This window comes from Microtus pennsylvanicus, chromosome 2 (assembly GCF_037038515.1).
Source record: "Microtus pennsylvanicus isolate mMicPen1 chromosome 2, mMicPen1.hap1, whole genome shotgun sequence".
NCBI lineage: Eukaryota > Metazoa > Chordata > Mammalia > Rodentia > Cricetidae > Microtus > Microtus pennsylvanicus.
The window spans coordinates 114,052,630-114,070,612 of record NC_134580.1 but is presented as its reverse complement, the minus strand read 5'-3'; the positions used below and the strand labels follow the sequence as shown (position 1 = coordinate 114,070,612).

General features: G+C 43.0%; 1 protein-coding gene across 1 annotated transcript; it reads right to left on the bottom strand.

Moving 5' to 3' along the window:
• Positions 1 to 1,244: 1,244 nt before the first annotated feature.
• Lamp5 (lysosomal associated membrane protein family member 5) lies at positions 1,245 to 11,457 on the bottom strand. The gene is made up of 6 exons (XM_075962294.1): positions 10,588 to 11,457; positions 9,888 to 10,060; positions 9,383 to 9,514; positions 9,146 to 9,251; positions 7,862 to 8,050; positions 1,245 to 2,955 (listed from the first exon to the last, which is right to left on the bottom strand). The coding sequence occupies exons 1-6, from the start codon at positions 10,649 to 10,651 to the stop codon at positions 2,777 to 2,779; spliced, it is 843 nt and encodes a 280-aa protein (XP_075818409.1). The 5' UTR covers positions 10,652 to 11,457; the 3' UTR covers positions 1,245 to 2,776.
• Positions 11,458 to 17,983: the final 6,526 nt, after the last annotated feature.

Sequence of the window (17,983 nt, the reverse complement as noted above, 5' to 3'; positions counted from 1 at the left end):
AAAGTTTGAATTGTTTATCTAAGAAAATGATTTTGTGTCTAAAAAGATACTTTTGGGTTGGTAATACAAGTTAGGATAGAAAGTAAATTAGATGCACAACTTAGTACTCACCAAGACAGGATAGATAATAAAATATTTTTTTCTGAATTTGCCAAATGCAAATGAACTGGATATTGTAAATGTAATTCTTACTTGATAATTATTCTTATTAAATATATTCTTACTATGTTAAAGCTAAAACTTTTATTTTTATTTAGACAAAAAGGTGGGAATATTATGGAATATTTGGCTCTAGAAGGGTTCCCAGATGTCCAAGGGGATTTCCCCAACTAGTTCTGTGGAATATTTGTTTAACTATGGAAAGATCTATTGCAATTGTTTAACTATGTAAAAATGTGTTATATTTGTTTAATTATGTAAAGATGTGTTGCAGTTCTATTTTGCCTGCCTAAGACACCTGATTGGTATAATAAAAAGATGAAAAGCCAATAGCAAAGGGATAGGTATAGGTGGGACTTCTGGGCAATGAGAGTAAGTAGGAGGAAGATTTAGACTTGGGGAAGAAAGAAAAAGAGATGCCAGGGAGACACCAGGGGCTGGTCAGATAGACATGTAGGAAGCAGACAGCTAGGACATACAGAATAACATAAAGGTAAAAAGCCCCAAGGCAAAATGTAGATGAATAGAAGCAGATTAAGTTAAACTAGCTAGTGAGACAAGCCTAAACTAAGGCTGAGCATTCATAATTAATAAGAAGTCTCCATGTTTCTATTTGGCAGCTGGTTGGTGGCTCAAAGAAAAAAATCCAACTATACAATAGACTAAATGTCTTAACTGTAAGCCAGCCACAATTAAATGTTTTCTTATAAGAGTTGTCATGATCATGGTGTCTCTACACAGGAATAGAAACTTTAAGACTGCTATAGAAAACCAACATTCTCCTCATTTCATCCCGGATCCATCTTTGGTTTTCCTCTTGCAAAAAAATGATATGTATTTTGAGCCAGGCTTGGTGGTGAACACCTTTAATCCCAGCACTCGGGGGCAGAGGCAGGTGGATCTCTGTGAGTTCAAGGCCAGCCTGGTCTACAGAGTGAGTTCCAGGACAGAGTTCCAGGACAGCAAAGGCTACCCAAAGAAACCCTGCCATGAAAAGCCAATATATATATCCAATCTTCTTCTCTGGTTACTAAAGAAACAACTGTAGGATTGTTTTCTTGCTTCAAAAAGGAAGACAGCCAAAGGCCAGAATATAGTGTTTTTTTAATTCATTTTCAAAAGCAAACTCACATGTACTGATTCTTTAGGTCCCCATACTTGGACCTGACATATTATGAATTCCAAACAACTGTGCATAGTGACATTAAACGGGTTCTTGTGCTGCAAAGTCACTGGGCGCAGGTAGCAGCGAAACATTCCCAAAACGATCACTAGACATGCAAATGCCAGCCAAAAGCATGAATCACTTTCAGGGGTCTTGCTGCAGGGAGCATGAGGTTGTATTTTGTGTGCATTGAAAACTGTGTAAGTCCAAACCAGCCTCCAAACCTTTGGCCTACAACTTGTTCTGCCTACAAGAAGTGCTGTGATAAAGGCCAACAATGTCCATTCCAGCTTGAGACCCATGCCACAAGAGGGAGCCCACCCGTGACATTGCCTGGAGGACCAGGAACAAGATCCTGGGTAGCCTAGACACCGAGGATAGAACCAGACTTGATGGGCCAAAAAAAAAAAAAGTCAATGAAATGAAATAATATTTTGCTATGTTTATAGGTAGGAGACTAGCATAATCATCATTAGAGAGGCTTCGCCCAGCAACTGATGGAAACAGATGCAGAGAACCAGAGCCAAATGTAAGGTGGGGCTTGTGGAATCCTGCAGAACAGGAAGAGGAAGGATTGTACGAGCCAGAGGGATCAAGGGCACCACAAGAAAACCCACAGAAACAACTAACCTGGGCCCATAGGGGCTCACAGGGTTTGAACCAACAATCAGGGAGCCTGTATGGGTCTGACCAAAGCCCTCTGTATATATGTTATATATGTCATAGCTGTATAGCTTGGTCTTCTCGTGGAACCCCTAACAGTGGGAGTTGGGAGCTGGCTCTGACATTTCTGCCTGCTTTTGTGATCCTTGTCCTCCCGCTGGGTTGCCTAGTCCAGCTTTAATATGAGCAAGGTTGCCTAGTCTCATTGCAACTGGATATACCATGTTCTTTGATATCCCTGGGAGGCCTCCCCTTTTATGAAGGAGGGCTGAAGCAGTAGAAGGAGTGGATGAGAGGAGAGCAGGGAGGGGAAACTGCAGTCAGGATATAATATATTCAGCATATTAAATAAAAAAGATAGCTTAAAAGACAGAAAAGAAAACCATGTAAGTAAGAAAGCTGAGGCCAAGGGAGCAAAGAAAAGTCTCCCAAAGGAAGTTTTTCCAGTTTCGAAATGTAAGGGCCACATCTCCCTTTCTGAGTGCTGTAGACTTACACAGTCAGAGAGTCAAAGCTAAGCCATCATGAGCATGGACGCTGTCTATTACCCTACCCACCCACCCTTATTTCCCAGTATGGAAACAACAGCCATCATTCAATTCACAAATCCCAAGACCTGCCTGCAATCCCTGGGTTTAAGCATGGACACAGGCCAGGCAAGACTCAGGTGCCCGGGCCTGTTAGAGTGTAGCTATGTTGGTGTATCCTGTATACAGGTGAGAAGTGCCATTGTCGTTCTAATTGATCCCGTTTGGGGGCAGGACCTGGAGGCTGTCTGCCTAATGGTCCTTAGCCCATGTGCTTATACTGGGATCGGTCTCTGGGGATCTGCACTTGGTTGGCAGTCATTTTATGGTGGATGTGGTAAATCACAAGGGTTATCACAATGACAAGGCCCAAGATGAGACCCAGAATCAGGGGCAAGGTCTCTTCCAGCTGCTCTCGCTCATCCACTGGACATTTGTGCTCTGAAATGAGAAAGAAGAAAAGCAATGAGCTCTAGTAAAAATACTCCAAATCCTAGCCCTCCTAGCAGAAGATAGAAGCAGAGACGAAACAATCTCTCAGCAAAGTCTTTGTCGATTGACAGGTCATTGTTTTTTCTTTCAGTAAGTCGTAACATTTCTACATAATATAAACTAAGTATGTATCAATTTAGCATGACAATATTCAGTTTTTGGATTCCTGGCAGCCATCAAAACATCCTGGTAATTTATTTAATTTAAAATTTACCTGAAATTTTTATTTAACTTTCTAATGCTTGGAAATTAGATACAGCCACTATGATTTTAATTTCTACATTTAACTTCTAATTAAAAATCTAGCGTACCCAGGATTACTTAGAAACACAAAGTGCTTGAGAAGACTGAAAATAACAAGCGCTGGCAATGACTAGAACATTTGGAGCTCAGCGCTTGCTGAAAACAAACTGCTAAGCTGGCAAAGCGTTAAACTCCCTGGTTAACCTGAGAAACTGCTAACGTGTTAGACAGTCTGGTGATTCCTAGCAAAGACAAATGAATCCAGCACTGCCTTCCCTATACCAACCCCGAAAAGCGAAAACACATGGGTGTGATGAGACGGAAATGAAGGCTTAGAACTCAGCGCTACCTTTTCTAGACCAGCATAGAAAATGAAACTAGGTGAACATGCTGAGACTGGAATGGAAATATCCGGAGAAACTACTGAGAATGGTTAGATACAGTTATAACCAAAATGTGCATCAAAATGGAAAAAAACAGCAGAAAGTCATAAAGGAGAATATTAGTCAACAAGGAGAAATGAAAGATGGCTGCAAATTACAAAATGAGTGAATTTCAGAATTCTTAGGTTGCATAAAATTTGACACAAAAAGTACAGATTGTACTATCCTTGTTTCTGTGAAGTTCTTGAACAGGTAAAATGAAGTCCGTGGTCCTAGAAACCAGACTGTCACAGGGCTTATGCAAAGGTATCTTGTCAAGGCTTTCTTTGGGGAGGGTGATATAGTGAAAAGAGAAAGGTGTCATCTCCAATATAACCTTAGCCCCCATAGATAGCATCCCCTGGTCTAGTGGTTATGAAAATGATAAAAGCTCAGAGGATCAGTGGCACAGAGTTCCAGGACAGAGCATTTGTCTAACGTGTCTTTGGGCTCAATTGTCAGCCCACAAATTTGAAAATAAATAAACAAGCAAAAACCAAAGTGTAAATGCTTGAGGATTCAGGGTTCTCTGAACCTCTGATACTCTGTGTATCAGACATTAGTGTCTTTTGTTTAACTGTTTTCCCCTGAAAATTAAAAAGGACCCGGATTACTTGTGATCTGTTTTAAATATCTACAAATTTGAGTCTCTATTAAAGGAGACCAGAGACAAATTTCATGTTCCACTATGTTTTCCTGGCATTACATGTCCAATTTCCCTTTCATCCAAACCATTAAAATACTCAGGATTATTCCCTCCATCCCAGTGAAGAATCTCCTATCCCATTAGTCAGAAATACCCAACACCCTCAAGGGGTTATACTATGAATTAATTGCAGAAGGACAAGTTAATTAACCCCAACTGAAAAACACGGGGTGCTTGGAACAGCAGGCGACAGTGCCATACAAAGTGTGTTTGGTATATAAATGAGCCAAAGGTACCCTCTCCATCCGCTGTTTACTTCTTCGCTGCAGGCTCAGAAGCCTGCTGGCACCAAACTCAAACTTTTACAAACCCAATTATTTTTTAAAACAACCCATGTAGGCAAATGTTTAGCCATTTAGAGCCCGAGTGCTTTGTATAGTCATTGAAACCTCCCCCCACAGCTGCTACCCATTGATAAGGGAGGGCCATGTACGTATACAGCCCCAAGCCACAGCAGCCTCTACAGGATGTTACACAGAGGTACCCCAAACTCTCCTCACTCCTGCTTTTTGTTGCTTACTGTTATTTTTTTCACTAAGACACATAAGTTACTATTCCTTCAGTCCCGCAGAAATACCATTCAATGAGAGCATGATCAATCCCTTTTTAGAAGACAATTATGCATTGAATCACATGTTGTTGGTTAATACCTGAGAAATTTGAGTAGGAAAACTATAGTACATTGAAATGAGCGGACCATAATAAATTGTAATTAAATATATAAACAGCAATAAAATATGTTACTAAACTACAATGTGCTTCAACATAATCAGAAAATATTCTGGGAACTGCTTAAACATCACAACTTCACTAGCATTAAAGTAAGTTCAGAAACTATTTAACTTCACATTCCAAACTTTTTAAATTACAAAAAAAATATATCCATCAAAATTTGCTTTGTACATCGTTTCTAATGTATTACCAATATTACTGATAACATTATGTAGTCCGTGTTACCAGTGCGTCTCACAGTGTGACACTACCACCCAGAATGGATGAAAATTGATCTCACTGCTTTAAATAGCAGTAAAAGTTGGCTTTGGTTTAGGCATTTATGAACTTCAATGCACTCAAATCTTTCTGGTTTAACTGAAGCTTTTGCCCATATCCCACCATATGGCCAGTCACTGCTGTGCACGGTCCTGTTCCTACACTGCTGTCACTAAACACATGACCCTGTATGTTTTCTTCCTCCAGGAAGTTTCACCCTCCCCTTTTGTCCTCTGTCCTCTCCTCCCCTCCCCTCCCCTCTCCTCTCTTCCCCACTTTCTACAGGATTCTATATATCAGCAGCATCACCAGGAGCTGGGCATGTGGGGGCCTACCCCAGGGCCCACGGAAGCAGATTCTGCATACAAATAGCACAACTATGTTCATTCTTGTGCGCATTAAAATTAGACTACGTTGGTAATTAAGATTGTTTCTGTAGCTAAGTCCAGTGCACTTAAAGGGACATGAGTGATGAAGATGTCAACCCTCATCTGATTACTCTCAGCCCCAGTGACTGTCCACTTACCCATTTTACTGATCCTCCTTTACTTATCTCATATAGTAGGCTAAACAGGAAGTTGTGAAGACCATCAGGTAAAAACCTTCTGACACAGGAATGGACTTTTCACAACAAATACCTGGCCATTTTCACAGACCACACACACACACACACACACACACCTGAAAGTGCATACAACAACCATCATGGTGGTGGTTGGGTAGATATATGCTCAAATATCCTCTTGCAGATACAGTTCACTTACACATATACACATGTACACCATGCTGGAAGCCCCTACACGTCCAGGGCTTGAACCTGAAAGGGCAATCCAAAAGGAATCTTTCCAATTCCCTTAAATGGAATTAAACAATCTCTTCCAAGGTGGTCAGATACAAAGAAGCAGAGGCAGGGGGAGCCAGGAACAAAAGAACATCATCTGCACAAAGGTGCATGATCCAGTGAGCGATTCTGATGCCTGCCTCCTCCCAGGAGCACTAAAGCCTGGGGCACTACACAGGCGAAAAACATCCCAATTACTAGCCTGAAATGCCTGGGTAATACTGCAAATTGCCTGTGCCCATTCTGTCTGTATTTAGAAAATTATGTGTCCTTAAAGTCTCTAATAATCTTTCCCATCTGCAACCTTGAAATGGATAATAATTGTTTTCAAACAAAATATGTAACTAATTCTATGTGATGAATGTTGCTGATTTAGAGTGAAGAGCTCTATTCTTTATTCCCTAGTTTTTTGTTCTTTGTATACAAATAAATTTAAATATACATCAGGTGTGACTTCTCATCCATAGATGGCTATCAGCAATCTAAAACTAACTCAGGATGGATGCAACTGGGATAGTGGTGAGAGACGAGTCAAATCAACAATTATAGCACAGAAGTGCCAAGAAACAAAGAAGAGCTAATAACAGCTGACCAGCAGATAGCAAAAGCCACTAAAAGTTCCCGCTTGAACTCAAATGTGTTTGTGGTGACAACCCTACAAGGCCTAGTAGTCTCATAAAGAGTTCATGAGTCATCAACAACCATGATATGTCATATTACACGTACTATTTCATCTTAAGAAAGACACTCAGGGCTACATTTTATAAATATCCCTGTAGTAAGTAAATATTGGGATTCTGACTTCTCGATCTTCGTTTCCACTTCTAAAATGCACACATATGCACGTCTATGTCAACTGAATATCAGCACATCTATTTAGTCAATTACCTGGACATCTAATTATCTAGTACTGTGTCAGATGTTAATAAAGTCAAAATGAATAATAGCCAATGACAAAATGAATAACTGGTCTGGGACCTAGAATACAACACAATGGAAAGGCATTAAGATGAGGCCTGAATTCTATCCAAGAGCACCACAGAAAGACAGAAGGCTAAAGAAAGTGAGGGAGCAGGTGGGTGAGGTAGGGGAAAAAAAGGAAGAGAGAAGGGGGAAGTGCCCAAATAATCAGGTCTTTCTCTAAGGAGAATTTACCTTCAGAATTCTCAGATGCTCTGGGAACAATTATTCAGGAGAGGTGGAGGCATTCTGTCGAATATCAGTTGAGAGAAAGCCTCGATTGTGTGAATGAGAAATAACTTGGGAAATGGTAGTGGGTGACTCAGATGAAGATCTTCCAATATTATGAACATTTAAATAATTCATTGTATTCATTTGGTAACCCCCAACCCAGTGGAAATTACAAACAAAGTAATTAGAATCTGCCTATGGGTAATAAGAAGAGTATCAAATTGCCTTGAAATAATTCCTCCCTTAGGAGTAAAAGAATAAAGAAGTGAGAGAGAGAATAGGCAGGGGCGTGTGTTGTAGAAAGTTGCCGCATTTACTTTATAACCTCTAAATCTTGTGGAAATTGCCTTTGCAGCCTAGAAGGAATGCAAGCAAATACATCCTGGGAGCCCCATAAGTCCCTCTTCTCACCCATCTTAAAAGCCAGCCCCCTCTCCCTTTCCTAGCACCAACCTAACTTACCTTCACTGAAGACGAAATCAGAGATGATGTCAAAGGGTTGGATGTGTACTGCGGACAGAATCATAGTGACCGTTTTCTGAGGATCACTGGAGGCCAGAGAAATGGATTGCTGAGCCTGACATTCATAGGACATCCCAGCTGGGGTTACCAAGGCAGCGAGGTGATGAGAGTTGGCCGTGTGCTTTCCAGCTGCGGGAGAACCAAAGCGTCAACTGAGCTGGATGTGCCCTTGCTGCTCCTAGTCTAGGGAGATCTCTGCTAAGCCCAGAACCTATGCTTTCTATTGGTGCTGCAGTCCCAGGCTGGAACTTCAGCAAAGACACCAAGTGGGGAGGAAGGACCAAGTCCCCCATTCCTTCTGAGAATTTTCTCATTAGGTAGTAATTTGGGATTTCATTTTGAAGGAGTGTGCTGCCTGAAAATACAACCCTTTTGACTAAAGCCTCGATCGGCAATTCCAAAGACGGAACAGTGCACAGCTCTCCACAGCTTGCACCCATTTTTCTCTGGCTCTGGCTCACACTTGCTGTTCTTTCTCTTTCCTTCTCTTTCTCTTATCCTACGGAAAATACTTGATTGCTTTGGCAAAAGGAAAGAGAAATAATTGTTTTGTCACAATTATCAAAATATAAAGAGGAAGAGATGTTGCCAGCATTATTTTGCATCCTCAGAAGAAAATCCTCTTTCCAACATAGAGCCTGACAAGCAAGACAGTGAATTTTGCTTTTGTTTTAAAATACATTTAAATGTATTTCTGGTCTTTAACAGTGCTTGCAGATAGGCACGTTGTTATTTAAGGTGTAGGTGCTCTTCTCCTTCAGATGTTTTTGGAAGACTAGGGTAAGACTAGGTGGAGAAAACTAATGAATTAAGAAGATATAGGATACAAAACCTGCCCTGACGTGGCTGTGGTTAAAGCCCCAGAGAGCTATGTCATTGTGCACAGAAAGACACTGAAGCCCACTCAACCCTGTCACAGTGTCTTCTTGCATTTTTTTTAATACATTAGAGCAAACAGTCTGTGATGTAGAAATAAAATCATAAAACTCATTGATGTCCCTTCCATGACAATGCCACCTTTCAGCTGAGTCTGAAGGATTTATGGCCCCGGCTCTCCTGAGGACACCTAGACACTCCTACCTCTTTGACCCTGGAGAGCAAGCATGCCCCAGCTAGGTTTGATCTCAGAGCACAAATCCTGGAGCTGTTCCCAAGACCCAGAGACCATTCTGGCTTGCTCTTGCTCCCATGTGCAAACTCTCCCATCCACATTGGACTACTTACCACTCACTGGGTCTTTAAAGTGAGTTTTCTCTAAGGTGTCATAGACAAACTGCACCTTGCTCAGCCTCCAAGTCGCCTCTGATCCTTTGGAAGTGTTGTGACTTTCCTGCCAAGATAGGAAGGTTCCTGTGGACAGCTCCAACTGCTTTATAATGGACAACCTCAGAGGCCACTACCGCGCTCACCCACGCGGACTTCACCATCCCTCTGAGTTCCCCCTCCCACGCACCGAAATACCTTTACAAATAGCATTTTGAGTGTGTAGGCGCGATCTACCCAGAACACCTGCAGCTCCGATTCGTTGTGGCCACAGCGGCCATTCACCTCAGCTCCCCGGGTCAAGGCGATCTCAGCCTGCTCTGTGATCAGCTGGGAACACACACGCCCCGCGCCCCCTCAGCGCGTGGGGCCCTGGCGCGGATCGGGAAGGGTTGCGCTTCCAAACTCTAGCTTGCAGGTTTGGGCGCTCCTGTGCACGCGCGCTCCGGGGGTCCAGGAACATGCAGGTAGATTCTTACGTGCACACCCCTCCAGGAGGGGAGCAGAAAGGGGGTTTACTTTTAAAGCAGGCAGGGCGAGCAGAAGGCGTTGCAAGCTGGAACCCCCATGCAGCATTCGGGAACAGCCTGCAGGGGTTTGGGGGGAAGAGGCGGGCAACTGAGGTCTTGGCAGGGCCCGAAGGGAGGGTGCCCTTCGGCCCTGCAGCCCTAGGGGCAAGCCGGGGAGGAAAAAGGTTCCTTACATCCACGTAATTGTTGGCCCACACATCATAAGGTACAATAAATTTGGCTGCAAACTCTGCCATGAGACACGTTGTCCCATTTTCCCGCACCACAAATATGTCTTTCCCAGGGCTCGTGGAAAGGCCCGAAAGATTTTCCACTTCTTGTTCTGCCACGGTTTGGGCCATTGCATCTGCGGAGCAAGCAAAGCAATCTCATCGATTTCAGGCTCAGGTAGCCCGCGGCTTTAGGACACTGGAGACTGTTCTCTGCAGGCTTTGGAGTGGCAAAGTTCCCAGCTCGAAGCTGTGTGCTCCCGCAAGCCATTTCTCCAACTCAGCGCTACCAAATCCAGATTCACTGCCTCTGATTTATAATGAAAATAGAATCTAAAACAAAATTAAATCCTTACTTACAGTACGACTGGGCTTTAAAAAACACACTTGGGGGATAAAAGCTAAACCTTTCTTGCCAGTGCCGTGCCCTCCCCCTTCCTATCCTGAATACGGACTGTCTAGCGCGCTCTGTCTGGGTGATGCCACACAGGTGTGTGGCTCGCGGGGAGTTCTCTGAAACCGATGGGGGCCATCCCCACCTTCAGCCCCCAAATAATCATAACACATAAGGACCAATTTTAAACCTAAAGCTACTGGCTTTAGTCTGTGAATTGGATTCTCTGCAGAGTACATCCCGCACTCCTGGTCCCCAGACGCTACTCACGGAAGAGCATCAGGAGAATCCGAAGTCTGTCTCCGCTGAGAAGGGCTTTTCCTAGGAGATCCATGCTCGCAGTTGCCGCCAACCAGGCAGACGTGTTGCTGTTGCAAAGGCCGCCCCAGGAGGAAATCCCTCAAAGTGGCCGGTAGAGTGAGCTAGGGGAGGGGGGGGGGGAAGGGGTACGGATTGGGAGGAGGGAGCGCTAGAGGTCCAGTCGCGTGCTGCACCGGGCGTTGTGGCTCTCGCGCGGCACACTGCAGAGGAAGCGCCCAAGATGCAGGAGCTGTCCACGCCTAGAGTGCTGAAAATGACGAGGTTCTGTTCCAGGACTTGTAATTTGGCTGTCTCGAGGGCCAATAAGATTGGGATGGTGTGTGGGAGGAAATGTCTCCCTAGGTCTCTCTTCTATTCTGCAGTGGTATCCGCAAAGATGAGTCGGTCCTAGGAAACTTAATGCCACCCTCGGACTTACTAAGCCCTCCCACCAGGTACAGTCAGTACTTAGTGAAGATGGAACACCACTGGAACCCTGGATCCTGGAGAGACGTCTGCTCCTGAAAGAAAGCGACAGAGCTCAGACTGTTCCTGCTTTGGAGAAAGGGGGTAGGCAGGAACAGGGAAGGAAAATGCTATGGCAACAGTTTCTGGCTTTCAGAGACATCGTCTCTATCTGCTCAGGAGCTTCTAAGTTTAAAAAGACACCTCCTCCAAAAGAGGAACCAAATAATGCAGCATATCCTTGTGGACCGAGAGGGCCATGAGTCCTACCCTTTGAGTGCATGTGGCCTGCGCTAGCCTGGCTCATTAAGTTGTGATCACTCTGTTAAGAGCGTTGCACGTGAACCTAACGCTTGTGAGCATACAGGGTTATCTGGGGTCTGGTAGGACAGAAATTTTAGAACTGTTCTGTAGGTGAAGACCCAGCGTTATGTAACAGAAACATGCGGGTATTACTCTAAAGCTTCTAGGGGAGCTGAAAGGCAAACACCGCTGAATAATTCCTTTATTTGCATTTGGTAGTTCGCTGAATTTTTTTAATTATTGCTCTATAAATCAGAATGCACCTCTTTGGGAAGCAGACATGGTGCCCTCATTAATTGTAATGATGTCCAAATATTTCTTTTGTTAGAGGATCCTGTGTGCGGTCAATAAATAATAATTGCCTTAAACACATGTCATAGCCAATGTCATGTTAAAGGGCAAACTACAAAGCGTTTTTACCTATGTTGTCAGTTTGAATCTCACTACGATTTTAGAAGCTGGGCAAGGGAAAATATAGGTTATTGTTTTACCTTCCCCAATGTAAGACATTGAGAAATTAAATGACCTTCGGAAATGTCATATGGTTAGTTAGAACTAAAATAGAAAAATCACATGTTTTAACTTTATAGGGATTGTATTCGCTTCTCTTTATATAATGTTTCGACTCCAAAACACAGCACATTATGACTGCCATTACAAAGCTTTATTAAATGACAGTCTGAAACCTAGTGTGTCTGTCTGTCTGTGTCTATGCTGATCTCTCTCTCTCTCCCTCTCGCCCTCCCTCCTCCTCCTACTTTAATAAGGAAAGAAAAGATAGGCTTGCCATTAGGATGTATTACTTACATTTGTGAACTTCTACAGGATTGAGATTTTCTTATTTAAAATATTGTAACATTTAAGGCAGTGGTTCTCATCCTTCCTAATGCTGTGACCCTTTAATACAGTTCCTCATGTTGTGGTGACCCCCAAGCATAAAATTATTTTTGTTACTATTTCATAATTGTAATTTTGCTACTGTTCTGAATCATAATCAAATATCTGTGTTCAGAAGGTCTCAGGTGACCCCTATGGAAGGGTCCTTCGACCTTTGAAGGGTCGTGACCTACAGGCTGAAAACCACAGATTTAAGGGATGGCTGGTTAGGTTACTTGAGCAATCAAATTTAAAAATTATTCAAAATAAAATACAGATGGAAACCATCCATATACTTTAACTGAGTACAAACCATTTGCATTGTGTATAGTGAGATAAACAAATAGCAATATAAAAGCAGGAAAGTTGCCTATAAAAGATTATAGAGATTTCTTTTATGGTGCATTATTGCAGAAATCATGACCTTATGAGTTGTTGAATAATAAACTAAATTCATTCATGATGGTCTGCTTTCATAATAAGATGGTAGATGGGGAAAATTCTTGCCAATGGTCTTAACCATTCTGCATGATTTGTACAATGTGGTCCTTTGGTAATTATTTTTTTACATTCCTTTTCATTTCTGATAAAAATTATTCTTCATTGACACCAAAGAGTACTTAAACAAGTTGAAAGGGAAAAAATGGAAGGAACAGTTTTAATTTTTTCCTCCTGGGAGTATCATTTTAAAAAACAATAATGCAATGTGTGTGTGCATGTGTGTGTGTTTGATCTTAGACACGGCTTACACATATGAACATCTATTAAATCAGTTAGTTTATCACGGATGACTCTTGTTTGCAATACAAACTGGATTATTAGATCTTTAACTTGCATCTATATTTAATTTAACAACTGTCTAATTGTCTTGAAGAAGATATATTTGGGTCTTTACCATAACCATAAAAGTGATAAAAGAAAATTTAGCAATAAATCATACTTGGAGATATTGACAAATGGGGCTAGAAAGACAGCTTAGTGGTTAAGAACACTGGCCATTTTCTCACTTCCGTGGCATATACATAGCACATAGACATTCATGCAGATGAAACATCTCTACCCATAAATAAAGATATTAACAAAGATCTCCAGAATAAATCTGATCCATTGCTCACACCTGGAGTGTGAAAAGGTAGGAGAAATGGTGTTAATGTGTGCATTTGCATAGATGATGGATGTGTCTATCTTCAACATCACAGCCACTGCTACACGGCATCAAATGTCAGGTGTAAGTATGACTCAAACACACTAGCTTTCTTATCTCCAGTAGGTCCTCTGGGTCCTTCAATGGATTCATTCCAATCTATGTACTCACCCATACTAGTTCTTGTGACTCTCCTGACATCTGATGATCCCTGCATCATACATATAGTGAAAGTGTATTTCCAGTTTGGGTGGGAGAAGGTAAGACCACATGTGAAAATATGAATGGCATTAATGTGTGTGTAGTAACATTTTTGAAGCAAAAGGAGGAAGGGTTGTAAATGACAAGAAAAGGAGGCCCTTGGGAAAGGAGGGTCTTGACAGAAGTATCAAGTTAACTGAGATGGAAGACAAGGCAATGCAGACAAAAATACATCTTCATGCAAGTAGACAATGCAAAGATGTCTCTTCGTATTTCCATGTTTATGGATTCGCAATAAAAAGAAATTAGGACCCAAATCCATCATGTGTTGTGTACCATAACTCTCTGTATGGTTTCTCTGACAATTTATGTACACACACATATGCAAAACAATGGCATCCACAAAACTTCTTCCAAATGAAATAAAACTTTTCAAGTTGGTGTATCTCTAAAATTGACTGGCATAGAATCATGACAAAATTCTGAAAATTGATAAACATTACTTATTAGAATGTGATGTTTATGTGCTTCATGAAGAAAAGGCTGTTCTTTGTTCCAGCTGAAATTTGGGTATTGAGATTTCTATCCACCTTGTAGGGAAGTATAAAAATGACATTGCTGTACAACACCCATGACATGCCAGCCAAAGTGCATACAGAAGTGCAACAGAAATCATAGAAGCAGGATAACTCAACAAAACTAAACTAGACTCACACACTTACTAAGCCAGAAATGGTCTCACACAGCCTTTCCTTTGTTTAGCTCACCCCAGAACAATTACATCATTATATCAATCATTACAGACCTCAAATCCTTTCTAGAATAGAAAACAACTGGAGATAAGAACTGAAATATAAGTTGTCATCAGGATATTTTGTTCATTTGTTGTCAAACACCATCGTATTTAGAAAGGATCTGAAATTGAGATTGGGCTTCCTGATGCACTCAACTTTCCTGGTCTTGATGTGATTGCCTTCACTCTACAATTTCTTTGGTCCTTCCCACATCTTTTTCAACAGGAGCTGTTTGTACAAGCTGTTTGTACAAGGTTGTTTTGAAAGAAACAACCAGAAGAAGGGCCCTTTCATTGGCTGGGATTTTAGCAAGACCTGAAGAAATGGCATGTATGAGTTCAGTTAAAACAAATGGTTTCACCACGGAGGGTGGAAGAGACAGGCATGCCAAGCCTAGCAGTGCACTGAAGCAAAGGAACAATTGTCATCTTTGTGCCAGTCATTCTGTAAGTGTTCTGGCTAGGTTTTAGCCGATTAGGTGGGGCTTCGGGTACCACCAGTGCAAGTCTTAGCCCGTGGAACAAAGTCTACACTGCTTCAGTGTGTAAGGTCTTAGGCCAAGGAGCACAGTCTCACAACTTCTTAACAGGAGGTGAAACGTTGCTAAATTGGGGCAAAATTAAAGCAAAACTTATAGGAGTTTGTGATTTTTGTTGCTTCTTCCTTTAATCTATCTCTCCAAGAAATAACTACACTGTGGACCTAGGTAAGATTAGGCAATCAGAGATTCATGTAAAATAATTTGTTACCTGACTTCTGAGATCATTTAGGTGTTTAAAAATCTCCCTCAGGAGGTGTCAGTCCCTAGTGAATTTAGTCCCTTTAGTTACTCTTAATTGTCTATCTGAAATTATTCTCACACTACCTTGAAGCTAGGCTAGGGTCAATAAGGGCATTACAGAGGGAGGGAGAGAGGAGGAGAGTGGAGACACAGTCTTTTGTTCTTTGGTAGAAGCCATTCAAGCCCAGCCACTGGGGGGGTGGTATATATCTTTTTAATAATATATTTTACTTTACAACAATATATAACAATAATTTATAATAACATATATTAGTAATAATATTATTACAATATATATTACTACTCCTGTAGTCTTGATGCTTTCACCCTTAGCTGATGAAGCTCTGAACCTAGGAAATACCTTGGCTCCTAGCACCCTGTTGTTGACTTCCCTACAATCCTTTATACCCCAGGAAGACTTGCCAAACTAAAAGAGCTGGGAGAATAAAGAATGAACCTGCTTAGATCTCTGCTCTCTGGTTTCTGGGTCTCTCCATTCCCTGTTCTTCCTGGGGTAGGTGGACTGGAGCTAGAGTAATCCTTAAAGTGTGAAGGAGAGAGATCAAGTTACAAAGATTTCACTTCTCCTTTCCTCCCCCACCGGAAACCACCAGCTCTCTGTGTCCTTACCTCTAGGAAACTGCCCCAGCCATTCAGGTCCAGGTAAGAACTCCAAAGGGGTGCCTGAGATCCTAGCGGCGCTTGGATTTTTGTAGCATTCCAGGCTCCAAGTAAGGTTCTCAATACAGGCAATGGTTTGTGCTCAAAGACGTGGCAGCAAAGAGGGCCAAAAAGCGCGCTGGGAACCAGGGTGGGGGTGGGGCCCGGAGTCAGGTGGCCCGACGTTAGGTTTTGTTCTCCTTCCCTCTTTTTCTCAGTATCTGGGCACAAGGTTGGAATGTGGGGCATTCCAGCTAGAAGAAAAATCCAGTCTTCCACTTTAAGGAGCGTGTCCAGGGACAAACCAGGGCCCTGCCTTTAATAAAAAAATCTTCAGCTCAGAGGCTGCTCCTGAGCTCAGAGACTGCAGAGCCCAGAGGGCTCCCAACACCAGTCTCTGCACAGTTCAACAGCAGGACCTGGGAGCTGCGTTACTGCAGACCCGCCAAAAAGCAACCTGTCCCTTCTCCACTGGATGGAGCAGATTACAACTCTGGGCTCTCACAATTTATACAAACCAAGGAGTCATTCGCCATACACCTTTGAAATTTTACATATAAATTCGTATACATGGTTATGAAAACGTCGCATTTTGGATTTGGTTTCCCCTATGTGTTCACTTTTAGTTTGATTTTTTTTTAATTTAAAAGCAAAGTTAAAAATTTCTCAGGCTTGCCCCAAACTGTAAGACTCCCGCAGCCCCTCAGAGACCCGAGTCCCTCAGAGTTTTTTCTTCAGCTTTCCAGTTCAAGATGGGCATCTGTCAGTGCAATTTCCAGGCCCCAATTTTTTTCTTCCCGGGATTTCCCGCGCCTGCCACCCTTCTGATGAAAAGCCTAGCTGTGGATATTCGGTAGCTGTTCACAGCCCTGTCTCAACCGAAGCCAAAGCGCCCTTGAATCCCAGACCAAGGAAACAAGAGCCGGCTATGCACACCGACGCAGGTCACCCAGAGGTCCGGAGCCCTGCAGTTCTGCTATTCCCTTTGACTAAGCGCACAGATGGGGCACGCCTCCTGCCTGGCGCTCCCAGTCAGCGACACTCCTGGGAGATGCAGGCTGATGGATCACCTCATTTCCCAATTTGATGGGCCGGAACCTGGCTGGGGAGGTTGGGTCTGCAAGCTGGAGGCGGTCTCGGGAACTCTCAGTGCTGATTTTATATGGGAGAACAGATACCAGATACGTATATCTAAAGAGAGAGCTGGAGCCCACAAAACTAGGCTTCAGTTTCTGTTCTCTCGGTACCGGTAAGGCGCATGTGGTGTCTGCAAGGAGCTGAGTGTGGTGGATGTTGCCAGGGAGCCTCCGCATAGGCATCCACTGGTTCTTTCAAGCTGCAGGCTGTGAAATGCAAGGCCTGGTCCTTCTGATGTCGGGGAAAGAGGCGTAGGCGGAGTGAAATTAGCAAAAATCAAAGTAGTACAAAGATCTGGTCTACGTCTCGCAAGAACGGGAACTTGGTTCATCCCAGGCCCAGGCAAGACAGGACAAGGACCACGTGTGTGTGACACCATTCACAGACCGTCACACCCGGCTTTAAGGAAGGCAGCCTGCGGAACCTGGGTGGAGTCCAAGTAGCAGTAGAGTATCATGAAAGGCAAGAAGACTCCCTTGTCGGACTCTCCGAGGGATCCAGAAAGTTGTGCCCAGGGGACAGGGCAAAGGCCGCTTATTGGCCCAGCACTCGGATGGCAGCTCTAACAGGAGTTGTAAAGGTGACTCCTAAGATTTCCATCCCCATGACTGAGCTTAAAAAGAGAGAAAGCGCTAGGGTGGAGAAGAAATCAAGCCATGAGAGACTTATGTGTCTGGAGTCTGACTGTAGAATTTGTGCTATTTGGTTTTCTTTAAATTTTGGGGAATCTTCCTCCAGAACTCTGGAGCTCCAATTCCTACAAGGTCTTTGTCCTAAATCCAAGGCTTTTGTTCTAAAGTGGAGCTTGGAAGATGGCAAGGGAATCTGCTTGGATTCTCCAGGATTTCCTAATTCGGGTGGACACACAGCAGAACATACTGTCCAGCCCAGAGCACAGAGTTGGGAAAGCTGCAACTCATTTAGGACCAGGGACCTCACCTAGCTCAGGGAATCTAGGTGAAATACTGGTTCTTGGACTGATAGCATCAGTGTTTCCTGGGAGGC